At 33.7% G+C, this 17,129-nt stretch overlaps 1 protein-coding gene across 1 annotated transcript; it reads right to left on the bottom strand.

The window, feature by feature from the left end:
- Window positions 1-4,755: 4,755 nt before the first annotated feature.
- LOC109206085 (mitogen-activated protein kinase 9-like) lies at window positions 4,756-14,020 on the bottom strand. Its single transcript, XM_019368852.1, has 12 exons — window positions 13,843-14,020; window positions 13,500-13,559; window positions 11,910-12,318; window positions 11,687-11,814; window positions 11,353-11,412; window positions 9,234-9,383; window positions 8,985-9,140; window positions 8,758-8,895; window positions 8,591-8,664; window positions 6,303-6,401; window positions 5,897-6,212; window positions 4,756-5,086 (listed from the first exon to the last, which is right to left on the bottom strand). Exons 2-12 carry the CDS (start codon window positions 13,500-13,502, stop codon window positions 5,015-5,017), a joined length of 1,605 nt encoding a protein of 534 aa, XP_019224397.1. The 5' UTR covers window positions 13,503-13,559; window positions 13,843-14,020; the 3' UTR covers window positions 4,756-5,014.
- Between the last annotated feature and the right edge of the window lie 3,109 nt (window positions 14,021-17,129).

Genomic DNA, 17,129 nt, shown 5'->3' with positions numbered 1-17,129 from the left:
TTCCTTCACTGCCAGTTTGGTTTATAAAATATTAATCAACTTTTATACCTTTAATTAAGTACACGCACAACACGTGTACACTGAAACTAGTAAGGAAAAACGTTGGAGCTGTGAAGTTACTCGGCTCAATGGACATAGTGGAAAAAGGCACGAGGATGATAAAGACATACTAGTATTAATTTACCGATCCTTCAATTTTTCGTCAATATTTCTTTTGAGCTAATTCTTTCTGTGTTTCTATTTCTTTATTTTTTTTAAAAAATTTCAAACGTGACCGCCATATTTGCATTGTTTGTCAGTTTTTCTCGTTCGGTAATTTTAACTTTCTTCATTCCCTACAAACTAACATAAAGTTTATGTGTTAAAATTCATAAAAATTATAAAAAATAATAGATAAAATGCATGTTACATTCATTGAAGATTTGTGATGTGTATAGGATGTACTCGATGTATCTGAGCCTGTCCCACCGATGTATTAAAAATGATACTTTGGGACAACCACGATAGCTATTCGGAGTTGCACTCAGAGACTTACGATTCCTTGACTTGCATCATCACATGGCCATCGTGTAATTCCTCAAGAAGCGTGTCATTCGCCTGTCATGTGTACTTTAAAAAAAATGAGTTCGTGCTAAAGAATCTTGAAGTTGAATTCATAAAGTTTAACTGTTAGATTCACCTCTGGTAGGAATAAGGGTGGAGCTACATGTAATAAAGAGGCTCAATTGAGTTCTTTTTATCGAATAATTATACTGTACAAATAAAGTAAAATAGTTTTATGTTTATATATAAGTCGTTAAATTCTTTTAACATAGGAAAGCACATATGATAAAAGTACTTTAAATAGGGAAAATTTCACATAAGAACAACTGAGCTCCCTACTTTTCAATTTTATAGCCCATATTCCAATTTACAATTAACTAGCCCAAAAATATAGGCTAATACTCAACATTCAACTCCAATAGATTCTCGAAATTACTATTTAGTTTTTAAAAAGATTGCTCAAGCTTTTAAGTTAATTTTTGAATCAGTAACTGTGACTCAAATATTAGTTCAACAAACCAAATCCATTTGCGTGGTGAAAATTAGATTTTTAACAAGCTTAAATATGTGGGTTTAAATATCGAATTTAATTTTGTGAGAATTTTAGAGTGGGTGTTATTTAGACTTGTTAGAAATAGTATTAGGAGATTGTATATAAAATTTGAAGTCATTTAATGGAGATTTGGACTGGTTTTGAACAAGAATGTAACTGAAAATTATGGAAGAAGTTCGTCTACAAGCCTTGTATAAATGTGTATAAGATGTGTTTATACACTCCTATACACTATTATACAAGATTATATATAATTATACAAAAAACTGACTTCGTCTTCTACCTTGCATCTTTTTTGAAATTTAACTCAAATCTTGCTCAAATCTACTCCAAATCACTTCCAATTTAAATTTTGAACTCCTTTTGATATTTTCAATCAATTGGAATTACACCCAAATCCAAACAACTAACAAACTCAAAATATCCTATTTTCAAAAGCAAAGCTTTGAATGGCCTTTTTAATGGTAGACTTCTACTCTTCAATTTTCTGACATTGAAAACAGGGGGAGAAGCAGAAAATACACGGCCCGTTGAGCATATGTAAGATGTGAGAAGAAGAGAGAGTGAATGGTTGTAAGAATACAAATTTTGGATTTGCTAATGCTTTCAAAATATGTACAACACGGGCTAGGTAGGGTAAAACTTAAAAACATGGGCCATTTTTTGTTATGGTGTGAAGTCATTGTATTTTCTTGTAATTCTTTCCTTTAAAAATAGTGCCTTAAGTCCCAAGTTTAAATTTTATATGTGATATTTTTTTTTCTTTTTTTGTGTTTCCTTAAATGGAAGTTTGACCCTGCCACTAATAGGAGGATGATAAAAAGAAATTTTGACAATATAAAGATTCTTTTACATTATTACTGAATTTTCTCGAATTTTTTTTTTTCAAATTAATTCATTCTGTTTTTCTCTTTTTCTTTTTTATTAATTTTTCAAAATACCGTTATCACCGCCAAAAATTAGTTTGTCAGTTATCTTCTATTCGGTTTTTGCATAGCATGACAGTTAAATATATTCCTTCTCTACAAAACGAACATATCCATAAATTCAGTTTTACTCTCTCCCACTTCCTCTCTTTTCTGAAATTTTTCCTTCTTTACTCCGATTTAGTAAGGCATTGCTGTAATAATGGACGACGAACAGAAACAAAATCTGTGAGTTTATACGTATTTTCTACATTTAACTTTTTTTTTCCTCTTCATTTGGGATTAATGCAGTTGATGCTGACTCTGTTTTCTCTTTTCTTGGTTTTCAGACTTAAGAAGGGAATGCATGATATTGAAGCTAATGTTGATCAGCTAAATATTGGTTAGTCTTCCATTTTAATAAATGTTAGTAATTTGAATTTGCTTTAATGGAGACTGGCTATTTCTTGAATGGGGGACTGTTGTTTCTTGAAATTTCTCAATATTTTCGATCAATTTGGTTATTGTTATATGTGAAATGTACATCATGTTGTTCCTGATAGTTTTGCAAATGAAATGAGGCCATGTTCTTAAATTTCTGCACACATTCTTGAAAATGAAGTCATCTTCATTTTCTAACGGAAACACAGCCTCTCTACCTTCAAGGTAGGTTTGTTGTTGTTGTACACGTTCTTGAAAAGTTTGGTGATTATTGTTTTAGAAAGATATGAACAAGAAGTAGCAATTTGTTTGTGATATTACTGTTTGAAGATTTCCTAAAATATTCTTTTGAAACTCAATATCTTTTTTTATTGTGAACCCTACCACTTTCTTTTTCATTAGAATGGAGATCTAGGTCGCGAATATCATGTTATTGGAACGACGTGTTTATTTTGATTACTTATTGTGAATCATGCATTAATAATATTATTGTTTCAGTTATATATGATCGTCGAGAGGGGTTTCTGCCTGTGTGGTGGCATAATGTCTATGGGACTCGCAGCAGTGCTATGGTATTACTTGCGAAAAAATTTCTTAAGTTATTTTCATGTTTCCACTTAGATTATTTTGATTTGTATGCAATGTTCTTAATACGTCTTAAAGTTATTTTCATGTTAGATAATTGTGACTTGAATTCAGTGTTGTTTAAAAATTTCAGGCTATACAGAATGACAACTATCCTGCAATGGCTTCCTATGGTACTAACACTGTGGTATGTAATGTATTTTAATTTAAAGTTATTTTCATGTGATCCACTTAGATAATTGTGAATTGAATATAGTGTTGTTAATATTTTTAGACTGTGCAGAATGTGGCACCTTCCTATGGTCCTATGCCAAGAACATCTGAAGCAGGTTTGTTTGCATACTTCATATTTTGTTTTTAGAATCCTTTTGTCTTGATTAAATGAACATAAAAATACCACTTTAAAGATTGAACTAAAGACACATTCTTGGAATTAAGATAACAATGTTGGATTTTGCTGATCTATGAAAATGAAAGTAATAGTACAATTTTTGTAATCTGTTTAGTATCAAACTAATAACGGATATTCTGCTGTTAGGCACTTCTAACCAATCCAGAAATATGCAGACAGAAGCAAATGTCAATGCCCCTAATCCAAAAACTTGTGATGCAGGTTTGTTTAATTATTTCAATAACTTTAACATTAACTTTGTTTTTAGAATCATCAACTGTTTTAGTGGTAAGGTAATACTAAGAACTGATATTCTTGTTGTTTTTAGGATTTTTCGGCCAGTCTAACTAGCTCTTGAATGAAGATTGCTGATATACAACTTCACTTCCTTGATACTACTTTCTTAAGCTTGTCCTGTACAAACGAAAAATGTCTTAAGCTCTCAGGCCTATGATTACACTCTTATTATTGCCTATCCCTTATTAACAAATTCTTTGGCTTTATGTATGTATGTATGTATGTGTGTGTGTGTTTTAACTACTAAGAAGAAGGAGATGGTAAAATGCACACTGAATCTCTTGTAGGTAAGATAATAGTATTTTTTTCCCCTAGTATTAAGAAAATAGAACTAAAAGTAATTCAGTTGTTATTTCGAATTTAGTTGCAATTCAGTTGAATCCATACAATTTTAGCTTGGACCAATGAACTGCAATTACGTCCGTTCCAACTTCCAAGAACAATATTATATCTCATGACAAGACCTTTTTTAAGCAGACGCTTAGGACATGAATAGTGGTGGCAAAATAAATTTAAAAAAAAAAAAAATTCATCCATATTATCCACTAAAAATGGGTTAAATAATAGATTTTATAAAAATGAGTCAGATGTGGATAAGATCCATATTATCCACTTGAACATGAATAACCAATGAGTTTAACTTTTACATTTACAAAGAATCAAATTGGAGGTTCCTCAATTTTGATAGACTAGAAATTCTCTCGAAAGTGATCATACTCAAAAGACCATGGATAATATGGATATTTGCCGATTAACCCATTTTCTACCCATATTAAATATGGGTCGTGTCGAATATTTTATCCGTTTCGACCCGACCAAACCTGACCCGCCCGTTTGCCACCCCTGAACATGGATGTTAAGGTCGTATTTCTTCAAACCTCAACTAAGAAACACCCACTCCTTACTGAATTAAACAAAAGAACCTATTTCTGTTTCTGTAAAACTCCGAAAAATTCTGTTTCAGAACTTCAGAAACAGATGATAATTAACAAGTTAACCTTCAACTGAAAAAAGGAAGGAAATTAAATCAAGAAAACATACATCATAAAAGTAGCTCAACTAGTTATAATGACCAATGCATCTGAACCACAGCATTACAATACTAGAAAAGGTTTTTACAGAAAAGAAAAAAAACAAATGGGCTCGAAGAAGTTATGTCGTAACCATGTTATAGCTAAACTGTTTATCGTTCACATTACAACCAACCATGATTCAAAAGGAGTACATTAGCAATTACAGTGCAATCAGTGTTACTTACCAGAAATATAGCAAAAACTTGTCCATCCAGAATAAAAATATTCAAGCATACAAAGCTGCTGGCTTGTTCGATGATCTACTAATCCCATTTTGATATGGCTTGCAGGTTGTATCCTGAGGGAAATGCAGGTATTACAGTAAAAGCAAATTCTACAGTGTCCTATTATCATGCGCACCTTTTATTCTCCTATATTTGCAATTTATGAGCAAAACACAACTGAAAAATACTACCTCCGGTCCATATTATCTCGTCTCCTAAGGTTTTTGCATATACAATAAGAAAGACATTTAATAACTTTGATCATAAGAATATTTAGAAATGATCATGTAGAAGCTCCTCTTTCATGTGCAGGTATAGACTTCTTTGGATCCTATCTTAAACTATCATTTATCTCTTAAGCACCTCACTTAGTTAAACCTACTTTTTACTAATTAGAATAGTAAGTCTGAATTTGGAACCAAAAAAAGTAATAAATGCTTCTCGTTTTTTTAAAGCGTCAAATATTTGTTTCTTGGGTGGACAGGATGGAGTACTATCAAAGATAAAAAATGTACACAAGATGTTAATACATCTGCCTAGTCTTCATCCTGCCCATAAGGAGGAGAAGAGGGGAACAAAGAGGGGACAAGTAGGATATTTAACAAGTTAAAAAATAAATAGGAGCATTTCAAATATCAATTTTCAAGTTCAGGTATGAAGAGTTAGCATTTTTCTTTTGTTCAAACAAAGAAAAATGCTAAAAGTTTTTTCTATTTGGAAGCGTGTTAGGTCTAATTCCTATACTTTGGCTGAGTTATTCATAACTGCATATTTACAATACAGGCTTAGAAGTCCAATTTTTAGTTCAGATTGAGGCATAGTTGAACAGATATTGATATTATTATTTTTGAAATTTTATAGTCTACAGAGCAGAAAACACTTACCTCGCAATCCCATATGGCCCCAACACATTTGGAAAAACTAATACTAGAACTTCTAAGCATGCAACGTTCGGTATTCTTTGGTGTACAATGGCCAGTCTCCCTATGACCTTCGACTGTATTAGCAGTGTCCAATTTCTTTGGTGTACAATGGCTAGTCTCAGTTTGACCTTCAACTGTATTAGCAGCATCCAATTTCTTGACCCTAGGGGAACTCGGGGGGCTTGGAAGGCATCTATGAGCCACAGCAGCTACAACTTGCCTTTCAAAATCACCATTCTTATCGGTTTCCTCATCTATCGAAGTACAGACTCGTTCTCTGCAGATAATTATGAGGCTATTCAGGTAAGACAAATTCATTAAACTATTTACTATATACAACAGAAAAAGAACATCAAGGACATTTCACCTGGGCAAGGAGGCATATCGTCTTGGAAAGAGAGTACTTCCACCTCTACCACTGTGTCCCTCGAGATGGTCAAATTGTTGTTTGAAGCAATCAACCCCACTAAAAATGTAGTTTTTCAATTAGCTAATAATTCAATATGAAATGCAGTGCACTCACCAGAAACAGGGAGGACTTCAGAAGCAAAAGTAGGCGAATTGTTAGAAGCCTTTCAAGCAAAAGGAGAAAGCACAGGAAACCTCAGATTAAGTCCCGTGATTCCTGTTTTCGAGAAGGATTTAGGTCCCATGATTCTGAAGGTAAATTCAATGATTCACTTCACTATCCTTGTTAGACTTGATTAACCTTTCCCCTAGACTAAGTGATGCGTGAACAAATTACGTGATTTGTCCATCACTCCTTTTAAATATTAAAAGTCAGATCATGATACCGATCCCCAAAAAATGTAGCAGCTTTACAAATGTCAGTGGACAAACATTATTGTTACCTCCAAAAGTAAAGCAATTTCCTTATCAAATTGATTGATCTTGCCAAATGACCAGTCATCTTTGACTAAGGTATAATCACCATATTAGATCACGACTAAGATAGAATCATCATATTTACTGGTATAAATCTTTAGGAGAAATTACCGTAAAATGGTAAGCAATAGTCTTGCACGGTATATTGTCGTCCTAACTGTTTTAGACTATACTCAAGTAAAGGTACAACAACTTAAGTGACAGTTTTTACATGCATACAAGGTATGCAGATATGATTAAATGCAGCTATACTTTACGTTGATAATAGAAAAGGGTGCTAATCTAATATGCACCCTAATAGGAAAAGATATGTATTATTTATATGCTTTGGATCCAAGGAGTGAACGAATTTGGGATTCATTCCCAAACATGGTGCTTGCTCATCAGTGAAGCTTCAAAATGCACAATCAATTTGTAGATATTGCAGTAGATGGCAGATAGTATGATAGCTGAAATTACCAATGTTAAACAATGAGAAATACACAGTTTCAAGCATGAATCCACAGCCTATGGCCTATATCGCTTGCAGACATGGAAATTAATTGGATATGTAAGGGGAATAGATCACATATTGACCGCAATTTGCACAAGTGATAACTCCATTGAGAAAGTTAGTACCAACAAACAAAATGATGTTCTCAGTGGGTGGAAATATATATATATATCATCTTGTGAAATACTTGAGTGGTAGAGTTGTGCATGCAATTGACAACCCTCGTGAGCATCATTGTATTTAGATCTAATAATGTTGTGTGTGTGTGTGTGTGTGTGTGTGAGAGAGAGAGAGAGAGAGAGAGAGAGAGAGAGAGAGACCCTAAATTGCTGGCCCAGTATTTTAATTATGTGCAATGGCAGCATCACATTACCCTCTCTACCTTCACAAGGTAGAGGTAAGGTCTGCGTACCATTACCCTCCCCAGATCCCACTTGTGGGATTACACCAAGTTTTTAGTTGTTGTTGCAATGGCAGCATCAATTTACTTCAATGATCAGAGCTGGTAAAGTTTGCCCTGAAAGATCATTCTATTTTCGCCTGTTAGAGGCACTATGACTCAAATTTATTACACTACTCACAGATTCCACCAAATAACATTGGTCTCGACCTAGCCTGACTAATGCCTAGTCTTACTTCCTGAAAAAACATTATGGTAGATCTAATTGTCTTATACTGTACATGCAAATGGCCCATTATACGGAATGATATTATTAGCCATTCATTCAACACACCGAATATTTTTCTCTCACAAGTTACAATTATTTCACAAGTCCATTCCATCTACCTATCAAAATAAAAAGTCAGCACTTGTATTGAATGATATCAGATTCTAGAAACACTTGTGACTCTCATTAGCAGCAGATTTATCCTTACTTATCAACCATGAGTGTCCGTTAGAGATGTATAATATTATATGTATCAAGAAACAGGTGGAAATGAATTGCCAATGTAAGAATAACATGTTAAGTTTGAAAATGAAGAATAAAAATTGTATGAGAACATTAGTACGCAATGATGCAGACTGAAGGATATGACTTCTACCACTATAGGTCTGCCAGTCCTCATCCTAAAAGGTTCAACTAAGTATTTTTTGGAAGTACAATACACGGATCATGAATTTCTAGTTAATGCATGATAGCATATAGGTGTTTTTTTTGGGGGGTGGGTGGGATTTCACCAAGACTATGGTAAAATGAGTTAGATCATCAGAAAAAATGGTGTTCGAGCCATAGCTAGCTAGAAATATACTATTTAGATAAAAAAGTTTGCAGTACCTTGGATACATAAAGTGAGTGTGATCATTGCCATGAAGATACTCCTTCAGCATCTGAGGGTGATATTCCAGAATCTGCACAGTGGAGAACAATGTACACTGTAAGTAGTAGAAGAAGGTGCAAAATGAAGGTCAAGAAAAGATGAAATTGGTTGTTAATGCACATACCTCCCGGTAAATGAGCTCTCTAATATCCTCTTTTCCGAGTTTTCTTCGATCAAAGTCAAATTCAAATTTTGAGATAGTCTGAGATGATGGTTCCTGTTCCTTGTTTGCCAAACCACGGAAATATGGATGTGCCAGCGCCTGAGGTGATTAATGAATTGCTAGATTAGGTCAGGATAAATTAAATTACAAACTAAAAACAAATGCCTAATGACACCGTTACATCATACCTCTTCAGCAGAAGGACGATCTTTTGGATTGAATGCAATCAAACGCTCAAGTAACTTAAGAGCTAGTGGATCAATGTGTGGGAATTTGTCTGAGAGAGGGATAGGTGCCTTCCTCTTCATGCTGCTTAAATATCTCCTTGCTTTTTCATTTTTAATCTGCAGATATAAGGAAAATTGGAACAAGATCTATTCAAGATTTGTTACTAGATAATGCTTATCAACTGTAACAGATGGATAGAAAGAACAAACCCTTGAGATGGCTTCAGTGGACGGCGAACCAAGCAAATCAGTTATGACATCCAATTGGTGAACCGCATTCTTCCCCGGAAATAATGGTTTTCCTGTAAGCATTTCTGCAAATATACATCCTATACTCCAGATATCAACTGCTGGGGTGTACTGCAATTAAGTCTTTTGTCTTAGAATTTGTACAAATTTCTGAAAGATCGTTTGCAATAATAAAGTCATCACAAGTGAGAAACAATGATGGCTTACCCACCATCTCCTTAGGCATATGTTAAGTTCAAATTAGACCACCAAAACCTAATGCTCGTCGGCACAGTCTAACCATGATTACAATCTTGTCAAGTGTGCCATCCACCAGTACAGTTTTCACAAAAACTAATCATTTCCCTTTGCTCAGATGGGTAAACTTGTCAAAGACACAGAAAAGCATATAAAAGAGGATATTTTCACTCCAATCTCCCAAGGTCACACTTTCCAATGAGCCTAGCTTCCTATTTCCCCTCTCCCTACATTCACAAAATCTCTGTTTTGGGAGATCCCAAAATTTTGACACACTTAAATTAATAGGTGTTCTATATGATTGTTATTTCTTTCAAACAATTCAAATAAATCAATGATATGATATTCTCCATCAGACCAATTTGTCAACTATGTCCTTAAATGGGTAAAAAACAATCAAGTAGAAACAGGGTAATTCAAAGGGATTAAAGCAGTACTAATATCACTTAAGCAGTAGGCATCACTTTGGATAGAACTAAAGAGTCAGCATTTTTATTTTATCAATAAGGGTCTAATTTTCCAGAATTTTGATCGTTTGAAGAGTACAAGAATGAACCAACCATCTAAGTCTAAAATTATTCATTTTATTTCTCTATCAACCAATGCTAGCGATAGAGAACTGAGAGACGAAACTGATACAAGGTAGAGTTGTGATGTCTGTGACCTACAAATTGGAGATAGTAGGCAGATAGTTACTACTAATTAACATAGAGATACGAAAGAGAGGCAAAGAGCCAAGAGATTCCTACTCGACGACCAAGAAGTCTGCAACTCTTCTTTTATAGTAGTTCGACCTATTGTCCTGCATCCCCTATCAGTTCATGGAAAATATAATAATGAAAAGAATTGAACTACCTACTTGCTATTCGGAGGTGAATCATTGAAAACAGTGAGGAGAGAGGATCTCTTTTTTCATAATCATAGAGTTACGGCCTCACATCTACTATTATGGACAAACTATAAAATATATATCATGTTGGTCTCTGCAATAAGCAATTGCTAGGTAACATAACAGTAAAACCCTGGATGTCTACACATCATTTTTGCTTAGAGAACATAAAATCGAGTATAACATCAGAAATAGAGTAAGAGGAAGCATTGGATAAAAGTAATTTGCCATAGACAGTTGAAAAGGGCTTTCTATAATGGTATGACATCTTGATGCATCAAATTCCAACTATTAAGTGAACATTACACTCTCAAAATGACTTAACATAAAATATCAGACTTAAAAATGAAGATTGCAAACAAGAATTGAGGGAGCTAAGGAACAATGACACTAGCAGTGTTATCAAAGGCGAAAAGCGCAAAAAAGCTCTAAGGTTTGTTGGGGCATTAAGCGCAAAGCGCAAATAAAGCGTAGGCTTTAATGATAAAAGGTGCAGCTGGAGAAAAAGTAAAAATATGTATTCGTAGTCCAAGACTAATAATTATAAGCATGAATAAAAAATATATGGACAAAAAATAGAAATTTTTTCACGATAAAGTGAAATTTAATATCTCATTTTCAGGATTACACTCATTGGTAAGGAGAAGTATGTCTTAGAGCCTTGATGCAACAGTAAAGCGCCCACAAAGCAAGGCGAAACGCTCAACATGTTTTGAGCTTCGCTTCAGGGCTTAAGCGCGCTTTAAGCGCGCCTTTGACAACACTGGACACTAGTTCATTAGATGATGAACATTGGAAAGCAAAATCCCATGCTAAGTAAAGAAGTTTCACAATATGAAATTTAAGTTTCCAATTTTAACATGAGAACACGCACCTGTAGCAATCAGATGTATACAGAGTGAGAAATAAATGTATAGAAACATGCATATTTTACCTGTATAAAATCATACTTACTTTGGAGAAAAAGGAACCACAAAGTTCTGGAGCACGGTACCAACGAGTTGCCACATAGTCCTTTAGAGAAAAAGCATGAAGCATTTTACTTGGAATTACAGGGGTAACAAATTAAAAACTTAAAGAACTGTGTTGGTTACATAATTTTCTATATTATAGTAATGTACAGAATAGAAGAGAGAAGAGCATTCCATCTTTGAAAGCACACAGAATCAGGCACTTCTATCACAGGTGTACTAACTTAACATTTTACTGTCAGCCTTGAGATATTTTTAGTGGCTATTTATATTAAAGATAGACAAAGAAAATTTAGAAGTAGAGAGATGAAGCATACAGTCCAGAAAACAGCAGATGGGGTATCGCCAAGTGATACCCGAGCAAGCCCAAAATCACAAATTTTCAGCTTGCAATCTGCATTTGCTAGAATGTTCTTTGGCTTCAAATCTCGATGGAACACGTTTGCTGTTAAATCAACAAATGTGAGAATGAGTCATCATAATGTATGTAATAACAGAAGGTCTTCAATTTACCAGAAAACAGAAAGAGAAAATCGCAACCTGTATGCATATACTTTAAACCTCGAAGAAGCTGATACATAAAGAATTGATAATGTTCAGGAGTGAGACTGTCATTTGCTTTAATTACATGTTGAAGGTCACATTCCATCAACTCAAAGACAACATATATATCCTTGAATTCCCTCGGACATGGAGGCAACAATATATGCTTTATTTCTACAATATCTGGGTGCCGAAGCAACCGAAGGAGCTTAATTTCTCTAAGAATGCGGGTGGCTTCCGAAGCATGCTCAAAAACATCATTGATCTTCTTTATTGCTACCTTTTCTCCCGTATGAGTATCAATTGCTGCTGCAACAACGCCATAGCTTCCCTTTCCAACAACCTCTTGGATTTCATATTGATGGGCTTCACCATATTCAGTGAAGAATTCTTTGAAATCCATCACCTGTAGATTTATGAGATACTATTAGAATCTAAGGTGCTCGGACTCGATTGAGGGTGTCCCGGATCCTTCATGATCTAAATTTTAAGATTCGGGGTACGGATCTAGGTATAGGGATTCGGCAAAAAATTATTCAAATACCTAAAAATAGAGTTATCAAATATGCCAAATTTACGAGGCATTAGGTGGTTTACAAGGTATTCGGAGAAGGAGAAAATATTGATCAAGAGGAGAATCCGAAAAGGAGATAAAAGAAAAAGGATTGACCTAAAAATTTCTATATACAAGGTGTTCCATCTACTTCACTTTCACCGTAGCTTTTGTTTTGATTTGAGAAATCATTTTATATGTCCGGAATTTCTCCAACGATTTTGGTCAAAGTACCATAAATTGATTGACTAGATCTAGAACGGATCCCACACCCACACCCATGTCGTCTCGACACGGGTAAGTAACTTAGATTAGAATTCCTCTTAGACAAAGAGGCAAGGTCCATAAGAGATGCAGAAGGATATCAATTTCCCACATTTTCTGAATAACTTTAAAATATAAATCTGGAGGGAACCCCGTTTGGCCATACATTTTGGCAATGTTTTTTCAAATCTTTTTTGAAAACATTGTTTGTTTATAGATTAATGATCTATTTTTGAAAAATTTCTGAAATTATTTTTCAAGTTCCCAAAATGTAGTTTAGGGTAGATTTTGGGTGAAACTTGCTCTCCCACTCACAAAACTTCAAAAAAATTTCAAATAAAATGCATGTCCAAACATAACTTCAACTTCCAAAAATTATTTTTCAAAACTACTTCAAAAATTATTTTTTCAAGTTTCAACTAAATCTATGTCCAAACGCTAGCGAAATCTTCTCTTTTCCTCTTGTAACTACGGTTTAAATGCCAAGCTCTACCCCGCACATTAAACAACATAATATTTTTTCCAGTGCAACAAATCTCATTGTACTGAACATTCTTAACACTGTGTCAGAAAAAGTACATGAAACAGATAGAAGCTAAGGATATGACATGGATCCTAAGTATATATAGGTCAAATATTACTTTTTACACAAATATATTAAATCTTGAACGCCCTTAGGTGAATTGCTTGCTTCACCACCCCCACCCCCCAACCAACTATGAAAAAGAAAGATAAATTAAATGATGACGAAGAAGAATAAGAAAATTTACCATTTTTTTGGTACTTAGACTTGTAAAGAAGATGGATGCTGTTTAAATCACTTTCAAGACCTGCAATGCATCAAATGAAATTAGAACTAAATATCAGCTAATTTAATCTTTTTAATGAGCAAAAACGCCAACCATAAACATTCATATTCTATTCAACCACATTCCAAATATTCAGAGTATAGTCCTGAAGAAAATAAAACAAGGATCATGAATCAAATAATACCTCTGTAAATCATCCAACTACATTAAAAATGAAGAAGCAATTCTAGTGTATATATAAAAACACAACAAAATTAACAAGCAAAAACAAACAAAAGATTAGATCTTGAATGAAAAAATTCACCTCAATAATAATGGGTCTCTGAAGAGATCTAAAAACAGCTTATTAATTTGATACTCCTTTTCCAAGTTCCAAGCTTTAAGGGATTGACAATTATATGTATTACTTATAATTCCAGGAAAAGGTACAAAGTCTACAGAAATGAACAGGTAAAACCAACCCCAGTTGAAAACGTTTTATATTTATGGCAAGTTGATTAAATATTAAAAATAAAAGTTGGGGAAAAAGCCTAGATTGAATATGTCAGCTGTCTTTATCAAAAATCTTTCCCACTAGCTGTTTTTTCAAATAAAGAAATGGGCTTTAGAGTTAGGGGAGGGAGGTGTGTTAGATTTATTTAAATAAATAAAAAAAGATGGGGAGAAATAAACAACGAAATGGGCGTAGATACAATCGTTCGCCATCCAATCCAGCATATAAATACGTAGTGATGTTTTGGTTGAACGGATAAAGGATAATAACTTCCGTAATAAATTACGTATTTTGTGTTTGATAATTTTTTAATTCTAAAATTAATAATTTTAGGACTATTTACAGAAAGAATTACGAAAAAATACACCTCACTTCACACCATAACAAACAAATAGCCCATGTTTTTAATTTTTACTCGACCTAGCCCACATTGTACATCTTTTGAAAGGACTAGCAAATTCAAAATCTGTGTTCTTACAACTATTGCTTCTAAAAGTTATGGAGTTAACAGCATGTTTGGCCAAGCTTATAAAATCAGCTTATTTTGAGAAGTGTTTTTCTCAAAAGTACCTTTAAAAAATGTACTTTTGGTGAGAAGCAGTTTGTTAATTTGAAAAGCACTTTTGAGCAGTAATTAGTGTTTGGCCAAGCTTTTGAAAACTGCTTCTAAGTATATTTTTCTCAAAAGTGCTTCTCAGAAAAGTGCTTTTGGAGAGAAACTACTTGTTTCTGCTTCTCAAAAACTGCTTCTGCTTCTCCTCAAAAGCTCTTTTTTTCCTTCCAAAAGCTTGGCCAAACACCTCAATTTTTGGCCAAAAGTGTTTTGGCCAAAAAAGCACTTTTGGCCCCCAAAAAAGCTTGGCCAAACAAGCTATAAATTTGTGTTCTCGCAACCATTACTTTCACTCCCTCTTCTTCTCAGATCTTCTACATATGCTTCAATGGGCCGTGTATTTTCTGTTTCTCCTCTTGTGTCACTTGCTTGCAATGTAAGAAAATTGAAGAGTAGAAGTCCACCATTGAAGACCATTCAAAGCTTTGCTTTCGAAAATGAGTTTTTTTGAATTTGTTAGTTGTTTGGATTGGTGTTGTTCCAATTGATTAAAAATATCAAAAGAAGTTCAAAATTTAAATTTGAAGTGATGAGTAGATTTGAGCAAGATTTGAGTTAAATTTCAGAAAAGACGCAAGGAAGAAGACGAAGTCAGTTTTTTGTATAATCTTGTATAATAGTGTATATGAGTGTAGAAATACACCTTATACACTATTATACACTTTTATACACCTTTATACACGCGTCTGTAGACGAACTTCTTCCACGATTTTCAGTTGCAATTTTTGTTCAAAACCAGTCTCCATTAAATGACTTCAAATTTTTTATTCAACATCCTTATACTATTTCTAACAAGTCTAAATAACACCCACTTCAAATTTCTCACAAAAACAAATTCGGAATTTAAACGCACATACTTAAGCTTGTTAAAAATTTTATTTTCACCACCCAAATAAATTTGGTTTGTTGAACTTATTTGAGTCACAGTTACTGATTCGAAAATTAATTTAAAAGCTTGAGAAATCTTTTTTTAAAATTAAATACTAATTTTGAGAACCTATTGGAGTTGGATGTTGAATCTTAGCCTATTATTTTTGGGCTAGTTGGTTGTAAATTGAAATATGGACTATAAAATTGAAAAGTAGGGAGCTCAATTATTCTAATGTGAAATTTCCCTTATTTATTGTAGAATAAACAATATTATCTCACGAACTGAAATATCTTATATGATTGGCTATCTCATCTTCTATATAGGACAAGTAATCTCATCATTTTAGTATAAATTTATCCTACCATTAATATACATAATCAAATATGAGATAAATCTAATTTCATATTCTATATTCTATACACATATCCTTATCCTGGTAACCACACGATCCCTAATTGTGGTATTATTTTTAGTTAGTTGAATGAACGAGAATCGTAAAGTCTTAGGTTTAAATCCTAGCAGAAGCAAAAAAATTAATATGTTATTTCTTTTTATCTATTCAAGCCTTGGTAGATAAAGTTATTTTGTGCATGTTGCTAGTGAAAAATGGCAGGTATTCCGTGAAATTAGTCGAAGTGGGGACACCGAAGTTATTAAAAAAAGTAATAAAATTAGATCTATCAATTAATTTCATTTTTACATATTAAAAATTTGAATTTAAATTTAATACTTACTCATTACGTTTCAATTTATGTTAACCTATTTCCTTTTTACTCCTTGACAAAAAGAATGACCTTTTACTATATTTGAAAATAATTTACCTTTATGCAATAATTTATAGCCACACAAAATATATATGCCTTATTTTTTATCACAAGTTTAAATTTTTTTTTTTCATCTTCATCAAATAAGTTCACATAAATTGAAACAGAGAGAATATAATTTATCTACAAAAATCAAATATTCGGGTGCACCTATATTTTTTATTCTATCAAAAAATTCGAATAAAATAAATAGAAATGGAGAATTGATGAATAATGAAAGAGTAGGATCCGATGCAGAGCTTAAACTACAGGACAAGAGTTGTAAATTGAATGCGTAAACAGTGGGAACGTCCGACACCTTAAATTGCGAGCCTTATCTTATCTTCTCCTTTTTTTTCTGACAAATTGTCTGCGTCCACAACAATAATATCAAGAGAGAGAAAGCAAGTTATTGAATCAACTGACCTAAGCTTAAGCTCCTTCAGTTTCAGAATAATATAAGGAAAGAAAGACGAAAGTCTGATAAATTCTTAAGAATAACGCGTCAAATACTTTTAATAGTCCCGAAGGGACGGCCCAGTTGGGTTTGGAGGGAGTTGTCCACAGGGCGACGCGGTTCGATCCCCCCTCAATGTTCTTTGAGTTTGAGCCCAGTTGAGTTTGGAGGGAGTTGTCCTTCGGGACGGCCCAGTTGGATTTGGAGAGAGTTGTCCACAGGGGCGATGCGGGTTCGATCCCCCCTCAATGTTCTTTGGGTTTGAGCCCAGTAGGGTTTGGAGGGAGTTGTCCACACGGACGATGCTGGTTCTATTCCCCCTCAATGTTCTTTGGGCCTGAGTCTGTCGCACGG

This window comes from Nicotiana attenuata, unplaced genomic scaffold, assembly GCF_001879085.1.
Source record: "Nicotiana attenuata strain UT unplaced genomic scaffold, NIATTr2, whole genome shotgun sequence".
Taxonomy (NCBI): Eukaryota; Viridiplantae; Streptophyta; class Magnoliopsida; order Solanales; family Solanaceae; genus Nicotiana; species Nicotiana attenuata.
This window is presented reverse-complemented; position numbering and strand designations above follow the sequence as displayed.